This window comes from Grus americana, chromosome 9 (assembly GCF_028858705.1).
Source record: "Grus americana isolate bGruAme1 chromosome 9, bGruAme1.mat, whole genome shotgun sequence".
NCBI classification, from domain to species: domain Eukaryota; kingdom Metazoa; phylum Chordata; class Aves; order Gruiformes; family Gruidae; genus Grus; species Grus americana.
The window spans coordinates 22,223,679-22,239,671 of NC_072860.1; the positions used below are offsets into that span (position 1 = coordinate 22,223,679).

At 36.9% G+C, this 15,993-nt stretch overlaps 1 protein-coding gene across 7 annotated transcripts in view; it reads right to left on the reverse strand.

The window, feature by feature from the left end:
• Positions 1–375: 375 nt before the first annotated feature.
• NLGN1 (neuroligin 1) overlaps positions 376–15,993 on the reverse strand; it is a 400,680-nt gene continuing 385,062 nt past the window's right edge. For 6 of the 7 annotated variants that reach the window (XM_054835932.1, XM_054835935.1, XM_054835934.1 and 3 more), the window contains 3 exons: positions 10,999–11,211; positions 5,626–6,415; positions 376–4,628 (listed from right to left, as the gene is read on the reverse strand). In XM_054835932.1, the coding sequence (XP_054691907.1) occupies positions 3,806–4,628; positions 5,626–6,415; positions 10,999–11,211 (1,826 nt within the window). In that variant the 3' untranslated portion in view covers positions 376–3,805. The remainder of the gene's footprint in view (positions 4,629–5,625; positions 6,416–10,998; positions 11,212–15,993) is intronic. The other variant, XM_054835936.1, reaches the window with a different exon arrangement.

Sequence of the window (15,993 nt, forward strand, 5' to 3'; positions counted from 1 at the left end):
ACAGGAAAAAAACGACTTAGAAACATCAGAAGAATGCCATGATGTTTGAGAGCTTCCTATGAATTCAGCTGTTTCACCTCTTAGTGAAGTTGGCAACAGAAATGCCAGTATTTTCTGTGCAGTGGTGTCTCTAAATCTGTAACGTCCTTATTTGTTAGACTACTCATTGTGTTTTCAGGGTGTTTCAATAACCAAAATATCCAATAACTAAAGGCTTGTGACATAGGAATCCATGTTTAGTACAGACATCGAAACCAACAACTACATTTCCCTATGGAACATTATATTCCGGTAGTTCATCCGTGCCCTGCAAGTCTTCAGTGGGTGGAGAATACCATGTATAACCAACTGAGATACCATTGAGCAAAATGCGGTTTTATCTGCTTTATTTCTCCTAGAAATGTCAGCACAGCACATTATATTGCCTGTAATTTTAATAGATAAACGAGACAATGATTCCATTGTTATTTGTTTTCTCAAAATGGTAGAATACATTTTCTTAAAAAGGTCTGCAAACATATTTACAAAAGTGTGAAAGCAATAAATGCAGGCTTTTTATATTTTGACTGAACTTCCAAAGACTGACTGATATCCTAATTTTATTGGAAATCTGGTCCAAGGATGATACAAGAAATTAAATACCACACTCAGTTTTGCTTTCTTGTAGGCTACCGTGGAAAACAAATCAAACATAAATATTTTAAAAAGAACAAACTTATATTCCATGAAGCATAATGAAGATATTCCAAAACCATTTCCTATATTTTTATTTTCTTTCAACTTTAAAACATTTCTCGGTCTTTCTTAATGTTGTGTTAAAACGCGGGACACCATCTTACTTCTGGAAAGCCAGCTGCTGTAATGGAATTATAAAGTAGCCACTAAAGTATCGTTCACAGTATCTGCATCACAGGAATGGACTTTTTTTTTTCTTTTTTTTTTTTTTTCCAAACAGGAGTGATAAAATTTGTGTTGTTGCCTTCATCTTTCACATTTGAAATACTGTTGGCTGACAGAAATAAAGTGTAGTGTCATGCTTGGTTTACCTAAATCATTTATTTTGTAACTAATAAAAGTAAACAATTACCAGATACTGTATATATAGAGATATATAGATATATGGCCACAAATAAACTGTAGTAGAAAGTTATTTTGGTTTTGATAAAGTTAAGAAAAGCACATAAAATCATATTTCATGAATATCTCATTTTATGGCCATCAATATTTTTGTATTTTTTTTCTTTGTTTCATCAACATAGCAAAATACAATCTTCCTATTAAACAATAATTATCAGATGGCAGACAATTCTTTTTATTGGTTTACATTGGCAGGTCACAGTCTAAAAGCACAACCACATCAGGCAGAAATTGCACACAGACCGCCCTGGATTTTGAAGACTATTTTTAAACGCTTCTACCAAAAGAGCTTAATTTAAAAGTGGGGACTGTAACACGCACTAATATATGGATTTTTTTTGCTTGTTTGTTGTTAATAGCTAAATAAAATGACTGAAATTGCAGTACTTTATTTCACTTTCAGCTTCAGTTTTAACATTTGTGCTTGATGTTAGCCAACACACTTTGAACTTCCTAGCAATCGTTTAAGAAAGTTCAAGCACCCGAATAAAACCCGGGTAATTTTTTTTCCTGTCACGGAATACTGCAGATCTATTTCAATTAGGCCTGTTCCTTGGCTTTTTTTTGGCGTTGATATTTGCATTTTTAACTTATTCCTGAAAGCTAGGGGAGATTTGCGTGTAGTACTATGACATCCTACAGTCAGAATGTCAGTATTTCTGTAAGAAATGGCTGTAGATGGGACTGGCCCATAAATATGCAGTTGTATTCGTTGTAGAAGGCATGTTCATGTCTTCAAAAACCAGACTGGTCTTAAGATATTACTCTTTATTTGAGACAGTTACCATTACTTCATTAAAAAAATGACAAAACAGCAATAAACATTTTAGCTCTTTAATGAGCAAAGATCAGGTTTCTTAGCATTGGAATAATATTCGTTATCCAGATTATCTTTATTTCACTCAGTGACCAGTAATATGGCCAAGAAGTACAAAGTAATTTTCCATCAAGTAGTATACAATTTTTGTGTGTAATAAGCTTTCATTCTTGAAAAAGAGTAACTGAAAAGAAATGTTTCTGTTACTGCAGTTAGTTTGTCAGAGAAAGTTCTTCGCATTATCTTACAAACTATCAAAATTGCTAGTAATTTGAAAAAATGTAAAAAAAAATCACATAACTTTAGTCTAATAGAAATATAGTACAGGTAAGAGAGAAAGTATCAGGGATGTGCTCTTAAGTCCATCTCAATTATTTCTTTTATATAAATGTACATCTGATTACATATACAAACATTTTGAAAGGACCATGGTATATAATTACTGGAAAGCAACAGGGGAATGGAAAATTTCTTGTGATTTTAGAACATTCATTGCAAATCACACAAACATATGTAGTATTCAGATTTAAAAATTTCCAGTTGTTGGCTCTCTCCCCATTCTTACATACCCTCTTTTTCTACAGTGTTGCCATCTGGTCTAGAGAATTCATTTGAATGGCAAAGCTAACGTATAGCAAAAAGGGAATTAACTTTATATTAAAGTATTATAAGTAAACTTTGTAACATGCAACATGAGTTTAAACAATAAACTGAAAGGTGTAATCAGAGCAGTAATATTGGGGCATTTTCATATTGCAAAATATCATTGCAATTAAATTTTTGGGCACACTTTACCTTACCAATTTGAACTAAATAAATTGTAACTAAATCACAGCAGATTATAGATCCTTCATCAAAGGACATTCCATTAAAGTTATAGTTACGTTTAAGTTAGAAATTATTTAGGTGGAAAGGAAGAACAACGTTAATAATACAGATTTTTTTGTCTGGGATTTATATCAGCGAGGGTTCACCACTGTATACCTAGAATGCCATAAATACCTTTAAGAACTGTTGCAATTCCTTCTGTTTCTGAAGCTAAACTGAAATATTTTACTGTAATTACTTTTGCCCCTTTAAAAAACTTCTTTAGGTTGTGCCAATTGATGGAGAAAGCTTCTATTAAAAACTCCAATGGGATGATAAGAATTTTAATTACGGCTTAATCAGCAGCACAGCCACCAAGCATATAAATTATCATGCACATCGTGCTAAAAATATCCAGTTTCCTTTATTCCCACAACTTTATACTGACAGCACTTATGTGATAATGTTGTACCTGCCAGGCTGTAAAACATCTTTGACTGGCAGATTTCAGCATGAGCCCCTTTCTAAGGCCTTAACAGCATTGGTGCTTTGTGTACTTATTCAAATATGTAAATATGGTCTACACAAGAAAACAGGTCCAAATAAAAATTGGTGAAAATTATCTGACATTCCATTAGTGTGTCCCTTGTGCATATTTATAGGTTTTTAAAATTCTCAGTCATAGTTCTTTCCTGTTTGTGTTGCACATGCCTAATTCCATTATGTAACTTAAATCTTCAAAAAATTAATACTTGAATGTGAATGAAAAAGTATCATTCAGGACAACTGCTTCAAGCAATTGCAAACAGTTGGGTTTTTTTTTTGTTTTTTCTTTTCTTTGTTTTGTTTGTTTGTTTCTTAAGTTCATTTGATATATGTACAATTCATTTTTTTCAAAACCCCAAAAGTTCTTGATATGTATATTCACATAATATTCCTCCATATTTAAATAGTAAGAGTCTTGTAGGTTGAAAGCCAAGTAATCTTCAGTAATATCACCTACTGTAATCCATCAAAAAATAAAGTTTGTTTCGTCTTGTCTGGCTATACCCTGGTTGTTGAGTGTGAATGGGGGTGGGGATGAGGATGGGGCAGAGTATTGTTCTGTCCTCCAGTAAATGTATTGAATGTGTGTAGGGGTTGAATCCCTGGTATAGTGTTGGGGATCATTGTGATGGTGTTGGGTGTCATTAAGGGAATATCATCAGGAGACCTTCTCATAGCTAGCGTGTAGTCTGGGGGACAGGCGGTCCTAAGAACCACCTCATGTGGATGGATGGACTCACATTCATGATCCAAGTCAGTGTGCTTCATTTGGAGGGACATTATCTCCTCTTCTTGTGCATGGGTAAGATCATTGGTAGTAGTACGTTGTGGGCTACATCTCCTATGAACATCATGTCTCCGCTTGTCTTTTTTGTAGTACAATGCTGCAAAGGCCAAAATGTTCAGGAACAGCAAAGATGCACCAACTGCAATAGTGACACTCAATTCTGTTGAATAGTCCCTTTGATCCACTGAAAACGGGCTTGGTTGTTGTTTGGGATCATCTTGTTTGGCTGTAGGAAAGGCTGAAGTAACAGAAACAGAATTTTTCCTTGTTGGTCTGAAAGTATTATCAGTTGATGGCACTTTAGTTGTGGTAGAGGTATACTGTGAAATGTCGTTAAGATTGTGCAGATGAGGTACCAGTTCCAACCAAAGGTTCACTTTATTGGCCCTATAATGTTCTTTAACTCGTGGTTTTAATCCAATGTGAAGATACAGTTGGTCTTTCTGAGAATATCTGGTCCATGCTACTTCTTCAAAACGATTTGGTTTTGTATGGATGAATTTTGTATCTTGCGGCACTGGTTGATTTGGGTCACTAAAAAAAAAAAAATATCTCCAATGTTACAAAGTATTTCAAAAGGAATTATAAAATTAACATAATTAAGATTTTATATTTAATGTTTAAGCCTGCCTTTGGACAGAGCAGAATGCTATTTCCTAAAATTAGAGGCCTTAATAATCTTGATTAGAAACAGCATTATGCAAATGAACCCTTCTTTTACTTAGACTTCAGCAACTTCCCCCAAATGCTAGCATCTCTCACGCTGAAATCTCTTGCTGCTGAGGACAGATTGCCAGCAGCGTGGTAACGTGGACAAATGTCTATGAGAGACCAGTGTGGGAGGACACTAAGCTTCGCTTTTCATTTTTAGTAACATAAAGCTCATGAAGGTCAGCATTTCAGTTCACATGCAGTATCTGTGGCCTTCAGAGGTGAAAGACCACGGCAGGGCATAAATCAGGATAACACGTAGTGACTTACAGTCCAATGGCTGAAGGCAGAAGAGTGTTTTGAACTACCAGTGAAAGCAGAATTAATGAAAATGACAACATTTTTTCAAGTTTAAAGTCACGTATTTTATGGTCGGAAGTGTCAATGTAAAACAAAATACATTATTAAAATAAGCTCTATCATATTTGATGCAATATTTATGTCATTTCCTATCTCATAGGATGAAAATATTATCAGTGCTGGGGTAAAGTCAGTTACTAATGCAACCATTTTTAACTATACACATATGTTAAATGCTTAATTTTGCACTTTTCTGGGGATCCCTTAATTATTTTTGTGTACAAAGTATTTTTTTAATTTTTTCACACAGAATGTTTGCAAAGATATTTATTCGCTCCTTTTACTAGAATGTGTAAGCGGGCTGCGGGACGTTACAATAAACATAAATATGCAACCCAATTCTTAGTGTCTTATTCGTCCTGCAAGTACAGAGGCATTCCCAAGGGAGACAGCCAAGGGAAAGCACTGCATCTTTATATCCCGACTTTGTATACAAGAGTATTCATTAGCAGGTACTCACCCAGTTTTTGCAAAGTTGGTCCAGTATGTCATCACCACTGCGCTCAGCATGACATCATTTTTGGAGAAATTACAAGGAAATAATTCAGTAGGACCAATCATGGGGATTCCTAGTACGTAAGGAACTTCATCTCCGTGGGCTGCATCTGCCCAGGCGGGTACCTGATCTGTCTGGCAATGATGGTAGAAGGCATAGAAATATGTAGGCGATCCAAAATTTGAGTGAAGATCAGCTGTAGCCACTGCTGGTGCAACCCACTGGTGATCAGTAAACAAAGCCAGCAGCGTTTTCCTTCTGGTCTCAGGATTGTGTCGATCTGCCCAGTCCGTGTACATAAATTTAATAGTTTCCCTCAATATATCTTTGCCTTCAGGGTATCCGTATAAGTTATCGACAAAATTAGAAACTGCAAAGTCAAAATCACTAGCTGATATGCCATCTTCACTGTCCACAATATTTTCAACAAATTTTAATCCTTCCCCTTGGTTAACTCCCAACATGATGTCGTAATTGAGGAATTCTCCTTGTTCCATCAATATCTGAGGATCATCTGGTATCACATCGCCATCGATTACCGGTCCAAAGGCTATATGGTATCTTGCTGGTTGAATGTCCTGGTCAACAAGTTCTCTATAAGGCTTCTTCTGCAGACATTCTACCAATTCTACAGTGTCTGACATGTTGCAACCAACTTTTGTAGCCAACATCCTAGCGTATTTTGCAGGCTGAAAACTAACCGCCCAGCTGGAGAGAGCTGTTCCGCTTTGAGCTATTGCTCTTTGAAAAAGTCCTGTGGGGAGAAATATTTAAAAACTACTGAAGTGACCTTGAAACAGCTACATACTTGAAAGATTCAAAGGAGCCCTTTGAAACAATAGAAAACTTTAACAGAAGAGCTACTTGAATCTTAATAGTACTTAAGTACACAAGATGGTGAGATCTGACTGTCATTGTACCTATAGGTAATGTATACAAAATAAATGCAATATGTGCAGAAATTGAAGCAAATGATTCTACCTCAATCCAGCTGAGGAACAGATTTTCAAAAGAAACTCAAGAAGAAAAAGAAGTGGCATTACCTTAGGTAGGATAACGCTTGAAAGAAATTCTTAAAGTTAAAGTAATTTATAGATTGGAGGACAAGTCAACAAGTCTCTAAAATGGATTAAATTTCTGGATATTGTTCAAGCCATCAGCAGCATGCGTGCATACAACTGTGTACTAACGTACTGCTTTTTTATGTGTTGTTTGGGAATAAATTTGGTTTGAGAGGTGCAGTGCTTTTGAATTGTGTATCATAGCAAAAGTTTATATTCTGGAGTAAGAGAAGAGAAGGTACTATTAAAGGTACCTGTTAAAGTTATAAGCATCTAAGAGTCAAGATCCTTCCTTTTAAGGAGTTTTTTTAATGAAGGTTTATAGTGGTCACACTTACATAAAATGGGAAATTATATATTTTACACTATTTAGCTTTGTAATTCAGAGATTTAAACATATATTCAGGTATTCATTTAGAGGAGAGAGAGAGAGTATGATCTGGCACGGCATATAAACTTGTATCAAACCCCAAAGACTTCAGTGCAATTAATTTGAATTTATGCTGATCTAACTAGCACTCTGGCCTAGGAATTCTATTCATAAAAATAACAAAATATGTTTAAATTGACATTTTCCTCTCCCTTCTGTAAGTATTTTTGAGTGTATAATGGATGAAAGCCTCACCCCCGTGTAGCCAATGAATCAATCCAATTTTTTTGCTATTGACTTTAATGCAATCAAAACTCCACCCTTTTTCCGATACTTCTTCTGCTCCCCTTGTGTTGAGGCTTTTCCCACTCCCTTTGGGGAAGGTCATTTGGGTTCTGAAAGAAATTTTGACTCCGAACCTTGCACAAAATAGTGGTCATCTCTAACGTCAGAAACTTAGACTATGTTTAGGTAAGCGTGACATTTCCGGTTTTTTGCATTTTCATGGAAGTGCATCCAGTTCATTTCAGTAGCACGTCTCTTGCACTAATTCCTGGAAAATATTTTATACTGGACCCTGCCTCCTGTAGCTCACTGTGGGTAATACAAAACGGTCTATGGCATACGTACGTTCTGCTGATTTAAGATATATGGGTCAAAATTTGGTTTTACTTATGCGCACAGACACCTGAGTAATTCCACTGACTTGGGCAGAGGTGCTCGGGGACTGGAAGTGACATCTGGCCTCACTCACTCAATTTTACTACGAATGTATCTTTGGTCCGGTGCTTGATGAACTGCTGGATACTCCCACTAAAGGAAATGGAGTTAGGGTGCTCAGCTTACCTCAGAATTTTATTCCATGATTGCAAAAGATGGCTCTTACTTTGATAGGTAACGTATTTCTGTTGATAAGAAACTTCCACAGCCTGTAAATCAAGCCAGAGACGTGCCTTTACAGCCTCTGCTGCAGTACCAGGCCCTCCACACTCAGAAGTTAGCTGGAATCGCTTGCTGGCAGGAAACATTTTACAGGCTTCTGAGGACTTTTAAAATCATTCTAGACTGTATTAGGTTCAAATCCAAAAGTCTTAAAATCAGATAGGCGTGGGGACTGAAATATGTAAACTCAAGCCTCTCCTTATATTTATGAGAAGTCATATTCAAGATATTATTTCCTTGCAAGATATGAGTAAAAAATAAGGAAGAACTTGAGCTATAAAGCAGGTAAAAATATATTTGCATGTTTACAAGGTCAGATATTGAGCTAGTATAAATCAGCTCAAAGCCAGTGGAATTACTGCAGAGCATCCAGGCATTGTAATAAATGTAACTAAACGACAAAACTGAATTTTCACAGAGGTGTATTTCATGATACTTCATAATGTTTCTTTTTTGCATATTGTGTAAATCTATTTTTATTGCTTTATTAAATATCTCGGAACAAGGACAGAAAGTGTAAGCTACGTATTAAGAAAATGCTGATATAAACACTATGGCTCGCTAAGTGCTACATAAACATTAAATGTTGAATTAAGTAAAAGTGGTCAAGTCCTCTGGCCATAAAGTTATCCTCAGAAATGAAACTAAACATCCCTCCTTCTGCTGAAGAATGCTTACGGAAATATTCCTCCTTTCAAACCATTTGGTGAAAAACAAACAACAGTATGAAAAATTATTTTCATTCTGTCACATAATTCCTGGCAGAAGCCAGTACCACACAGGATGCAGACCGACGTTTTTTATCTGATAACGTGTATGATTATTATAGCTTATGGAAAGAAGATTTAAATGTTCAACGGACCCTATCACTTTGTGACTCCTATTCAAAGTCTCACCAAAGTAAATAATAATAATTTGCATATATTCATCCACACTGTCAGAGCACTCTCTAAAGATGGGTGCTGTTCTGCCCACTCGCAGATGGGCAGCTATGAACAGCACCATCTTGAAATAGGCTGAATGCTTCCTCTCGACTACCAAGGGACCCTTTCAAAGGGAAATGAAGGAAGCAAAGAGAGCATCCGATTTTACAGCTTATGAAAGAGACTGGTTAATAATGTGAAACAAAAGGTTTTCTGAAAATGTTAAGATATTTGAGAATGTTTGAAAACTTGAAATAACTTTTCTTGTTTGAAGCTGTCCAATTTTTATTTTAATACTTCTTTTCAATGGCAGGTCTAACCGTCCCCAAATGAAACTTAACGTACATGGGGGGGTGGCACATTGTTCTGTTTAATCCAAATTTCAATAAAGCATGTTTTTCTTTCTCATAAAAGAAATTCTAAAAAATTTACTTTTACAATTGTATTTTGAGTATACATCCTTAAGCTCTCAACAGTCCCCTCCCTAATCCTTTCATCTGCGATGTTGGTGAATTACTGAATCAGTTTCCCCCCAAAAATTCTGCTCCTGGCAGAATTCTGGCCGGGGTAAAAATTGCTGATAAGAGGCAACCCATGACTGTCCAGATATTGTAAATGTGGCATTTCACATTAAGGACATGTTACATCGGGAAGATCAAGATTAAGATCAAGAAAGAGCTATGAGAGGAGAAACCAGGTCTCCTCATTCAACCTTAAGTTAAATCCTCTATGACAAAAGTTATTTTTGTGAGTTCTGATTAAAAAAGACGGTGCGGTGTGACCCTCAGTTCACAGTGTAATGAGCTAATGCTTACAGCTTGTTCTTATAGGCCAGTTTATAAATATGTCCTATTTAACTGCAGGGAATATTGGAAAAAAAGGTTACAAATTACATTAAAAAACCAAATTGTGGAAATAGATGAAAATTTAAACCACAGTCTATTTTCCACCAGACCTGTCTTGCAATAGCTAGATTTTTTTTTCTCATTTAAAATAGAGTAAAGGCCCGATCTAAAGAATCTGTCGTTTCTGTTGACCTCAGTGGGCTCTGCATCATGACTTTGGGTAAATGCAGCTCTTTTAATGTCAGTGGTGGTTTGGTTTTTTTTTTTATGACTGGCCAATTAGTCCCCCATGGAGATACAGCAATATAAATCAGTGGAGGATTGTATGCACAGGGCACAGTGTGATGTCCCTCGTAAAACTAAACAATACAGATAAAAATGCGTGAAAACAATGAGACAAAAGTAATGATGTGATCAATGAGCAACAGCCATGCAAATGAGAGAAACTGTGTGGAACTTTGCTGCAAAAAATCATAGGAAAAAAATTGGGTGCCTCAAACAGCATGTTTTTAATTTCCTGCTGTCTGCCTCAACTGGAGAGAAAAGGTGTTAGTTATGGAATAGGAAAAAACATATAGAAGAAAATCCATTTGCAACTTGGATGCTTTGACAATTTTGGATCATGCATGCAAAACATTCAACCATTCTTTTATTAGATGACAGCAAGTGAAGTTCATGCAGTTTCAGACAAAAGATTTCTGAACTAGGTACTTGTTTCCTTCACAGAAAATAATAGTTTTAAGCATTTCAGCTGTTAGCCTGAAAAGAGAAACTGTGTCATTTTAGTTTTCTTTAAATTCTCCTCCTCGTGAGAAACTAAACATGCCTTTCATGACTGTCTGAATATAGACGACCTCATCTACTGTGAGCATGACTGACTGGTTTTCCAAAAAGGACACCCTTAGGTAGGAAAGAAAAGAGACGCAAACGATGCACCGAGAAAATACTGTTCAGAAGTCTGCTATAAAGTGTTTCTACAAAGCTCCATAGGAAAAAGAAGAAAGTGACCCAAAATTTAAACATGCACGGAAGAGCTGAGGGAGAAGGTGGCTTGTACAGCCTTTAAAAAGTTTGCTTAATATTGAGCTGAACTCAACAGTTCATAGGAACAAAGAGAATATACAGAGCATCACATAGTACTAATGGCGGTGGCATGCAGACACCAAAATTGTCAAAATTTGCAACCTGCATAATACCTTTGGTTGAATTGCTCCAACGGTTACCTTCAGAATAATGGGATAAAGTCAACAGATTGACGCATGAACCGCCTGCACCAGATCCAAAAACAGTTATTCTTAATGGGTCACCGCCAAAGAACCCAATATTTTCACTAGTCCATCGCAAAGCTTGAATTAGATCAAGGAGGCCATAGTTTCCTTTTGCTGCTTGGTCCCCAGTGCTCAAAAATCCTGTGAATATAAATGAGAAAAGAAAGGTTAAGCAAGTGCTCTTCTGAGTAGTCCTGTTGCAATCTTCTAAGTAAGATTTCAAAAGTAGATGCTCTTAAATATTATGCAACTAAATAATTTTCCATATTCACTGGACAACAATTTGCAATTTTGTGCTCTTCCTGAACCAAATTATTTGGTATTCACTCTTTTGGCCATGATACATTAATGTAGGGAAGATGAAGATACATCCCAAGCAAAACACTCACCTAAGTCTCAACGGGTCACAACATATTACTCCCAAAGACTTCATGTTGACTGCATTAAGAGTAAAGGTTTAGCAAACAGGTACGCTGCAGTCACTTTGTAAATGATTTGATCAACTGTGTATTGCGCTTCTGTGCTTAGATGAAGCCATGAGCTTTGTGCATACCTAAGAGACAACAGTTCCACTTCTCTGTAGACCGTGCCCCAGCAACAGACTCTCTTTTCATTTATTCTCCCCCCATAAACGCAGCTTATGTCACAGGACAAGCCAGGCTGAACAATGTGAGCAGCTCTCAAGTCCCTGAGCTCCAGCCCATAGTCATTAACCTGAGTTAACTGAATCTACATTAAATGGATAAAGACAACTTAAGCTGTTTCCATGACCCCTTAACATCAAAAAGATAAGAGCTCAGGAGTAATCCGGAGAGCACAAGAATTGCTCCTTTTTATTCATACTGGAAGAAAAATGGTGGAACTTGTCAGGTGCAGGAACAACTGTTTGACACTGCTCCCAGCAGTACTCTCGTGTTTAGCATTGCTGTTACACTTCTCATTAGAGCCTACTGACTCTAAAAGATGGACAACATAAAGTTTGAAGCAAGTCCCTCTTAATAAAAGACGTTGCTTTGCTTTTGGATCCCATTTCCTGACATTTTCAATTTTCTCAGCTTAATAAACAAATGTTTAAATAATACCAACATTATGAAGTAGCCCAGCACCTCCATTTGCATATCAAACTGATTTCATACTCACTAAATCGACAGTGTAACTGTTTTTCACTATACGCTTTGTAGAGAAATGCAACCATTACAACAATTATTTCCACATTAATTAGATATTAGTGGGTCTTCTAGTCTCGTCAAAGTTCTGCTGATTTAACTCTCTTGAGTGCAGACAGCCTACTCAAAAGAAGTTTACAGCAGTTTTTCAGACAAATGGTCCTCAAAGGAGTCCTACTGTTTCATTATGACAATAAAAACAGCTTTTGATACATTTCTAAGAAGAAATACGTATGTGCGTATACATACATAAAGAATTTCACAAGAATACAGATAGGTGCATGCGCGTATCTATATCCACGTATAGAATGGACACGTCATTTGTTACTTTATTATTATTCTGATTTGACTTCAAATGGCTTACATTTGGAATTCTGGCGTACGTGTAGACGTTTATACGAACAGATCTCCTTTGCTGTAAACTCTATTGAAAGCTAATTGGCCTCGCTGCCTCCGTAGGTGAGCCATGCTCCGTTTAGGGCGGTCACCTTTGTTTGTGTAGGTCAATCCTGACTTTTGTTACCATGGAGAGGGAACTGGAAAGCGGCATAAGGTGCCAGGCCAGCAATTCTCCCACTTCCAGACCTAATGTACCAAGTCTAATGGGCATACTTCATTCACTGTAGCCATAGTAAATTGTTACTCTGACACTGGACTTTAAAATAATCGCTATTCTGCAACTAAACCCTGCCACGTTTACTACTTAACTGAATAGAAAAGCAAAGTAGCATCACTACCATAGAAGAAAATACCACCTTGATAATCAAGGAAAGCCCAGAAAGGAAGTCATCAATAAATTAATTCATTCTCATTTTACTCTTACAGCTCAGTACTGAGTTGAGATGAATATGATGTTGTTTTATTCTGCTTCACTCTCTTTTGTTTTCTTCTGTGTAGCCAGAGGGGCTGGTGTGCATGCCTATGTGAAAGGATGGCCCCAGTATAATCCTTCCTGCACAGGAGCATTCATTCCTGCCTTCATGCTCCACTAAAATGTTGTCCCCCATAAATAGTTTTTAAGGACACAGAGACACCATGTCTTTGAATACATATTAGTGAATCTAACGAAAGCTTCCTAACCAGTCTCACTGCCTTTGTCAGCCTGTTTGGAGTTGAGGGATGGTACCAGTGACTATAACAAAATTAAAATGATGGAAATTATGGGAACTACAGGATCCTGTGGCTGCACATGCTAGGAAAGGCTTCCTCTTTCTTTGCCTCAGTATACGATGATGGAAAATCAGTGATAAATCAGTTCATCATATTAAGCACTGATTTAAGGGATTAGAGGAACAATTGACAGTGGCCGCCCTTGAAAGACAGGCAGCAATGAGATGAGAGCAGCTACAGCCGTTACCAAAATTGTGCCCTAAACAAGTCCCTCTTTTGCTTTTTCCCCTTTCCCTGGCTTGCAGATTCCCTGAGCCTGGACAGGATCTGCTCTCAGCAGAGGTGCAACATTGGTTCAAAAAGATCCTGTAGATTTCTCCAAGTGATTCCAAGGCATTTATTAGGAAAATAGGTGGTGGGGTCACAGTTGAGATACAGTGATTGCCCTGAAGCAAAACAGATGCTAACACTCAAACTTTCTGAAAAAGTTGCTTTCTATACTCTGTATAATATGCAGCAAAGTGGGAAACAAGTAAGTCTTTACCTGGAAAAGCAACAGATGAAAATTATAGGTGAAGCCTTAAGGCAACCCCCTGCTGTTAAATGAGTTCACATCAAGCCCCGAAGCTTCATGGGAAAATGGGAAACCCTTGGGAAACTATAAATACACCAGTTTGAAAGCATCTTTGTGAAAAGGATCTTAAAAAGACAGCAAAAGAGGAAATGTCTCCTGTTGCTGAAAGTAGACATCAGGAAAGTTGCATTCAGTTCAGGAAATGTGCCAGAAGGGGGAGCTTTCAGTTTATTTAAAAAAAAAAAAAAAAGAAGGAAGTATTAGTAATATTCTCCTCATTCATCTATATTAGACAAATTATGACTTGTGTCCAGAGCAACAGCTCCCATGCAAAAGAAATATCTCACGCCTCCTCAGCAAGAACCACATTGGCTGACTTCCATATCTACACAAGATGGATGATTATCGATGTTGACTTTCATGACGTGAAACATTTCTATCTCATTTTTCAGAACCATAAGAAGCCTGTTAATATCACCACCTGTTCATGCCTTTTTTTCTTGTATGCAGTAGTATCAGCATGGCTTAGCAGCATTCCGAATGTCATGAAATCAGAGATAGGACTGATAAAACAGCGGAGGTTTTTCTTTCCAGTTTGTGGTTGGGTTTTTTTTCTCGCAAGAAGTGCTTCAATACAGATAAACTCATCTAACTAAACACCCATAGAGAAAAGCGTTAACACACAGCATCCTACCCAGTCTGAAAGTCTGTGGGTGCAAGTGCTTATTCGTATTTATCACTTAGATACAACGGAGATTGCATCAATGTATTTTGTCTTTATCCCAAGAGGAGCTCTTAGTATGTAAATAGTATAGATACAATGCGTTTCTATGCATTTCTATGACACCATCATTGCATTATGTAGATATTAAGCTAGCAATTTGGAGTCACAGAGGTGAACCTGCTCTTGCTGAAAAGGGCTTGTGTCTAAAAGCTTGTCTGTTTTAAAACTGTATCAGCCAGTCTATTAAAATTATCCCTCTCTGCAAACGCTGTCTTATTATTATCCTTGGATTGTCATCTCTGCAAGAACGCTGCTATCATATGCTACCACCTTTTGCTCTTGTAAAAAAAGTGAAGTAAATTATTCCTTATTTTAGTTATTCCAGGAAGACATTTGCAAAAAACCCTTATTTTTGTATTATTCTCTAAAAGGGTCAGATTGAGCTAATTTTGTTCCATAATTAAGTCCTTCTACTGGAAATATTCCAATCATCAGCTGAACAATTGCTATTTTGTATTCTGAATGGAGAGGTTATCTCTTCTTTTATCTCCTCCAAAGGAGCAGACTCTAATAGAATTATGGAAGTGAGGATGTGGTCTTTTGTGCATTTAAGAAAGAGGTTTATTAAGCTCATTTGGACCATTTCTCTGTTACATGTCCGTTAGACAAATAGGCAGATCGTGCCACAACCAGGCCCTGTATTTTGCATTAAGAAAAATTTTAATGCTTTATAGGCTTATCTGCCTGGCTAATGATTTCTGTTTGCCATTCAGATAAACCTTTTTCTAATATGATTCCATCATTTCTGAAGAGTAAATAAAATAATAGAGTTGGGAAAGGTAAAAAATGTTGTTGAAAACCTTAGTAGATTGAATTATTTTAAGCTCTGACCTAATTTGAACATTCAAATTAATGCAGAGGGGAAGGCCAAGATGGATTTTTTCCTCATGTACAGGACTGCTACAACCCGATGCGGCAAAAGACTAGGTGCAGGCTGGTGAATGCGTAAGAAAGAACCAAACCTTCTCTCTGATGAGTTCTGTCCGTCTCAGCGTTTCATAACCCAGCAACCTTCGTGTCTGGGTGAAAGGAAGGGGCCGAATGTCTTGTTGGGCAAAAAAATTAAATAAATCTGCCTGTGAGAAAATACACAGCAACAAATGCTACTCTAAAAATAAAACGCAAAAGCTTATAAAAACTGGTCCGATGAGCTTAAAGGGTTTTTTTTCAGAGAGCTGTGCTACTGAAAGCGGTAACACTTATATTACCCACCTGTTCAGGCATGCGTTATAATAATTTAGCTATGTTTCCAGTTCCAATTCCCTATGCAATCAAATGTCACCTTTTAT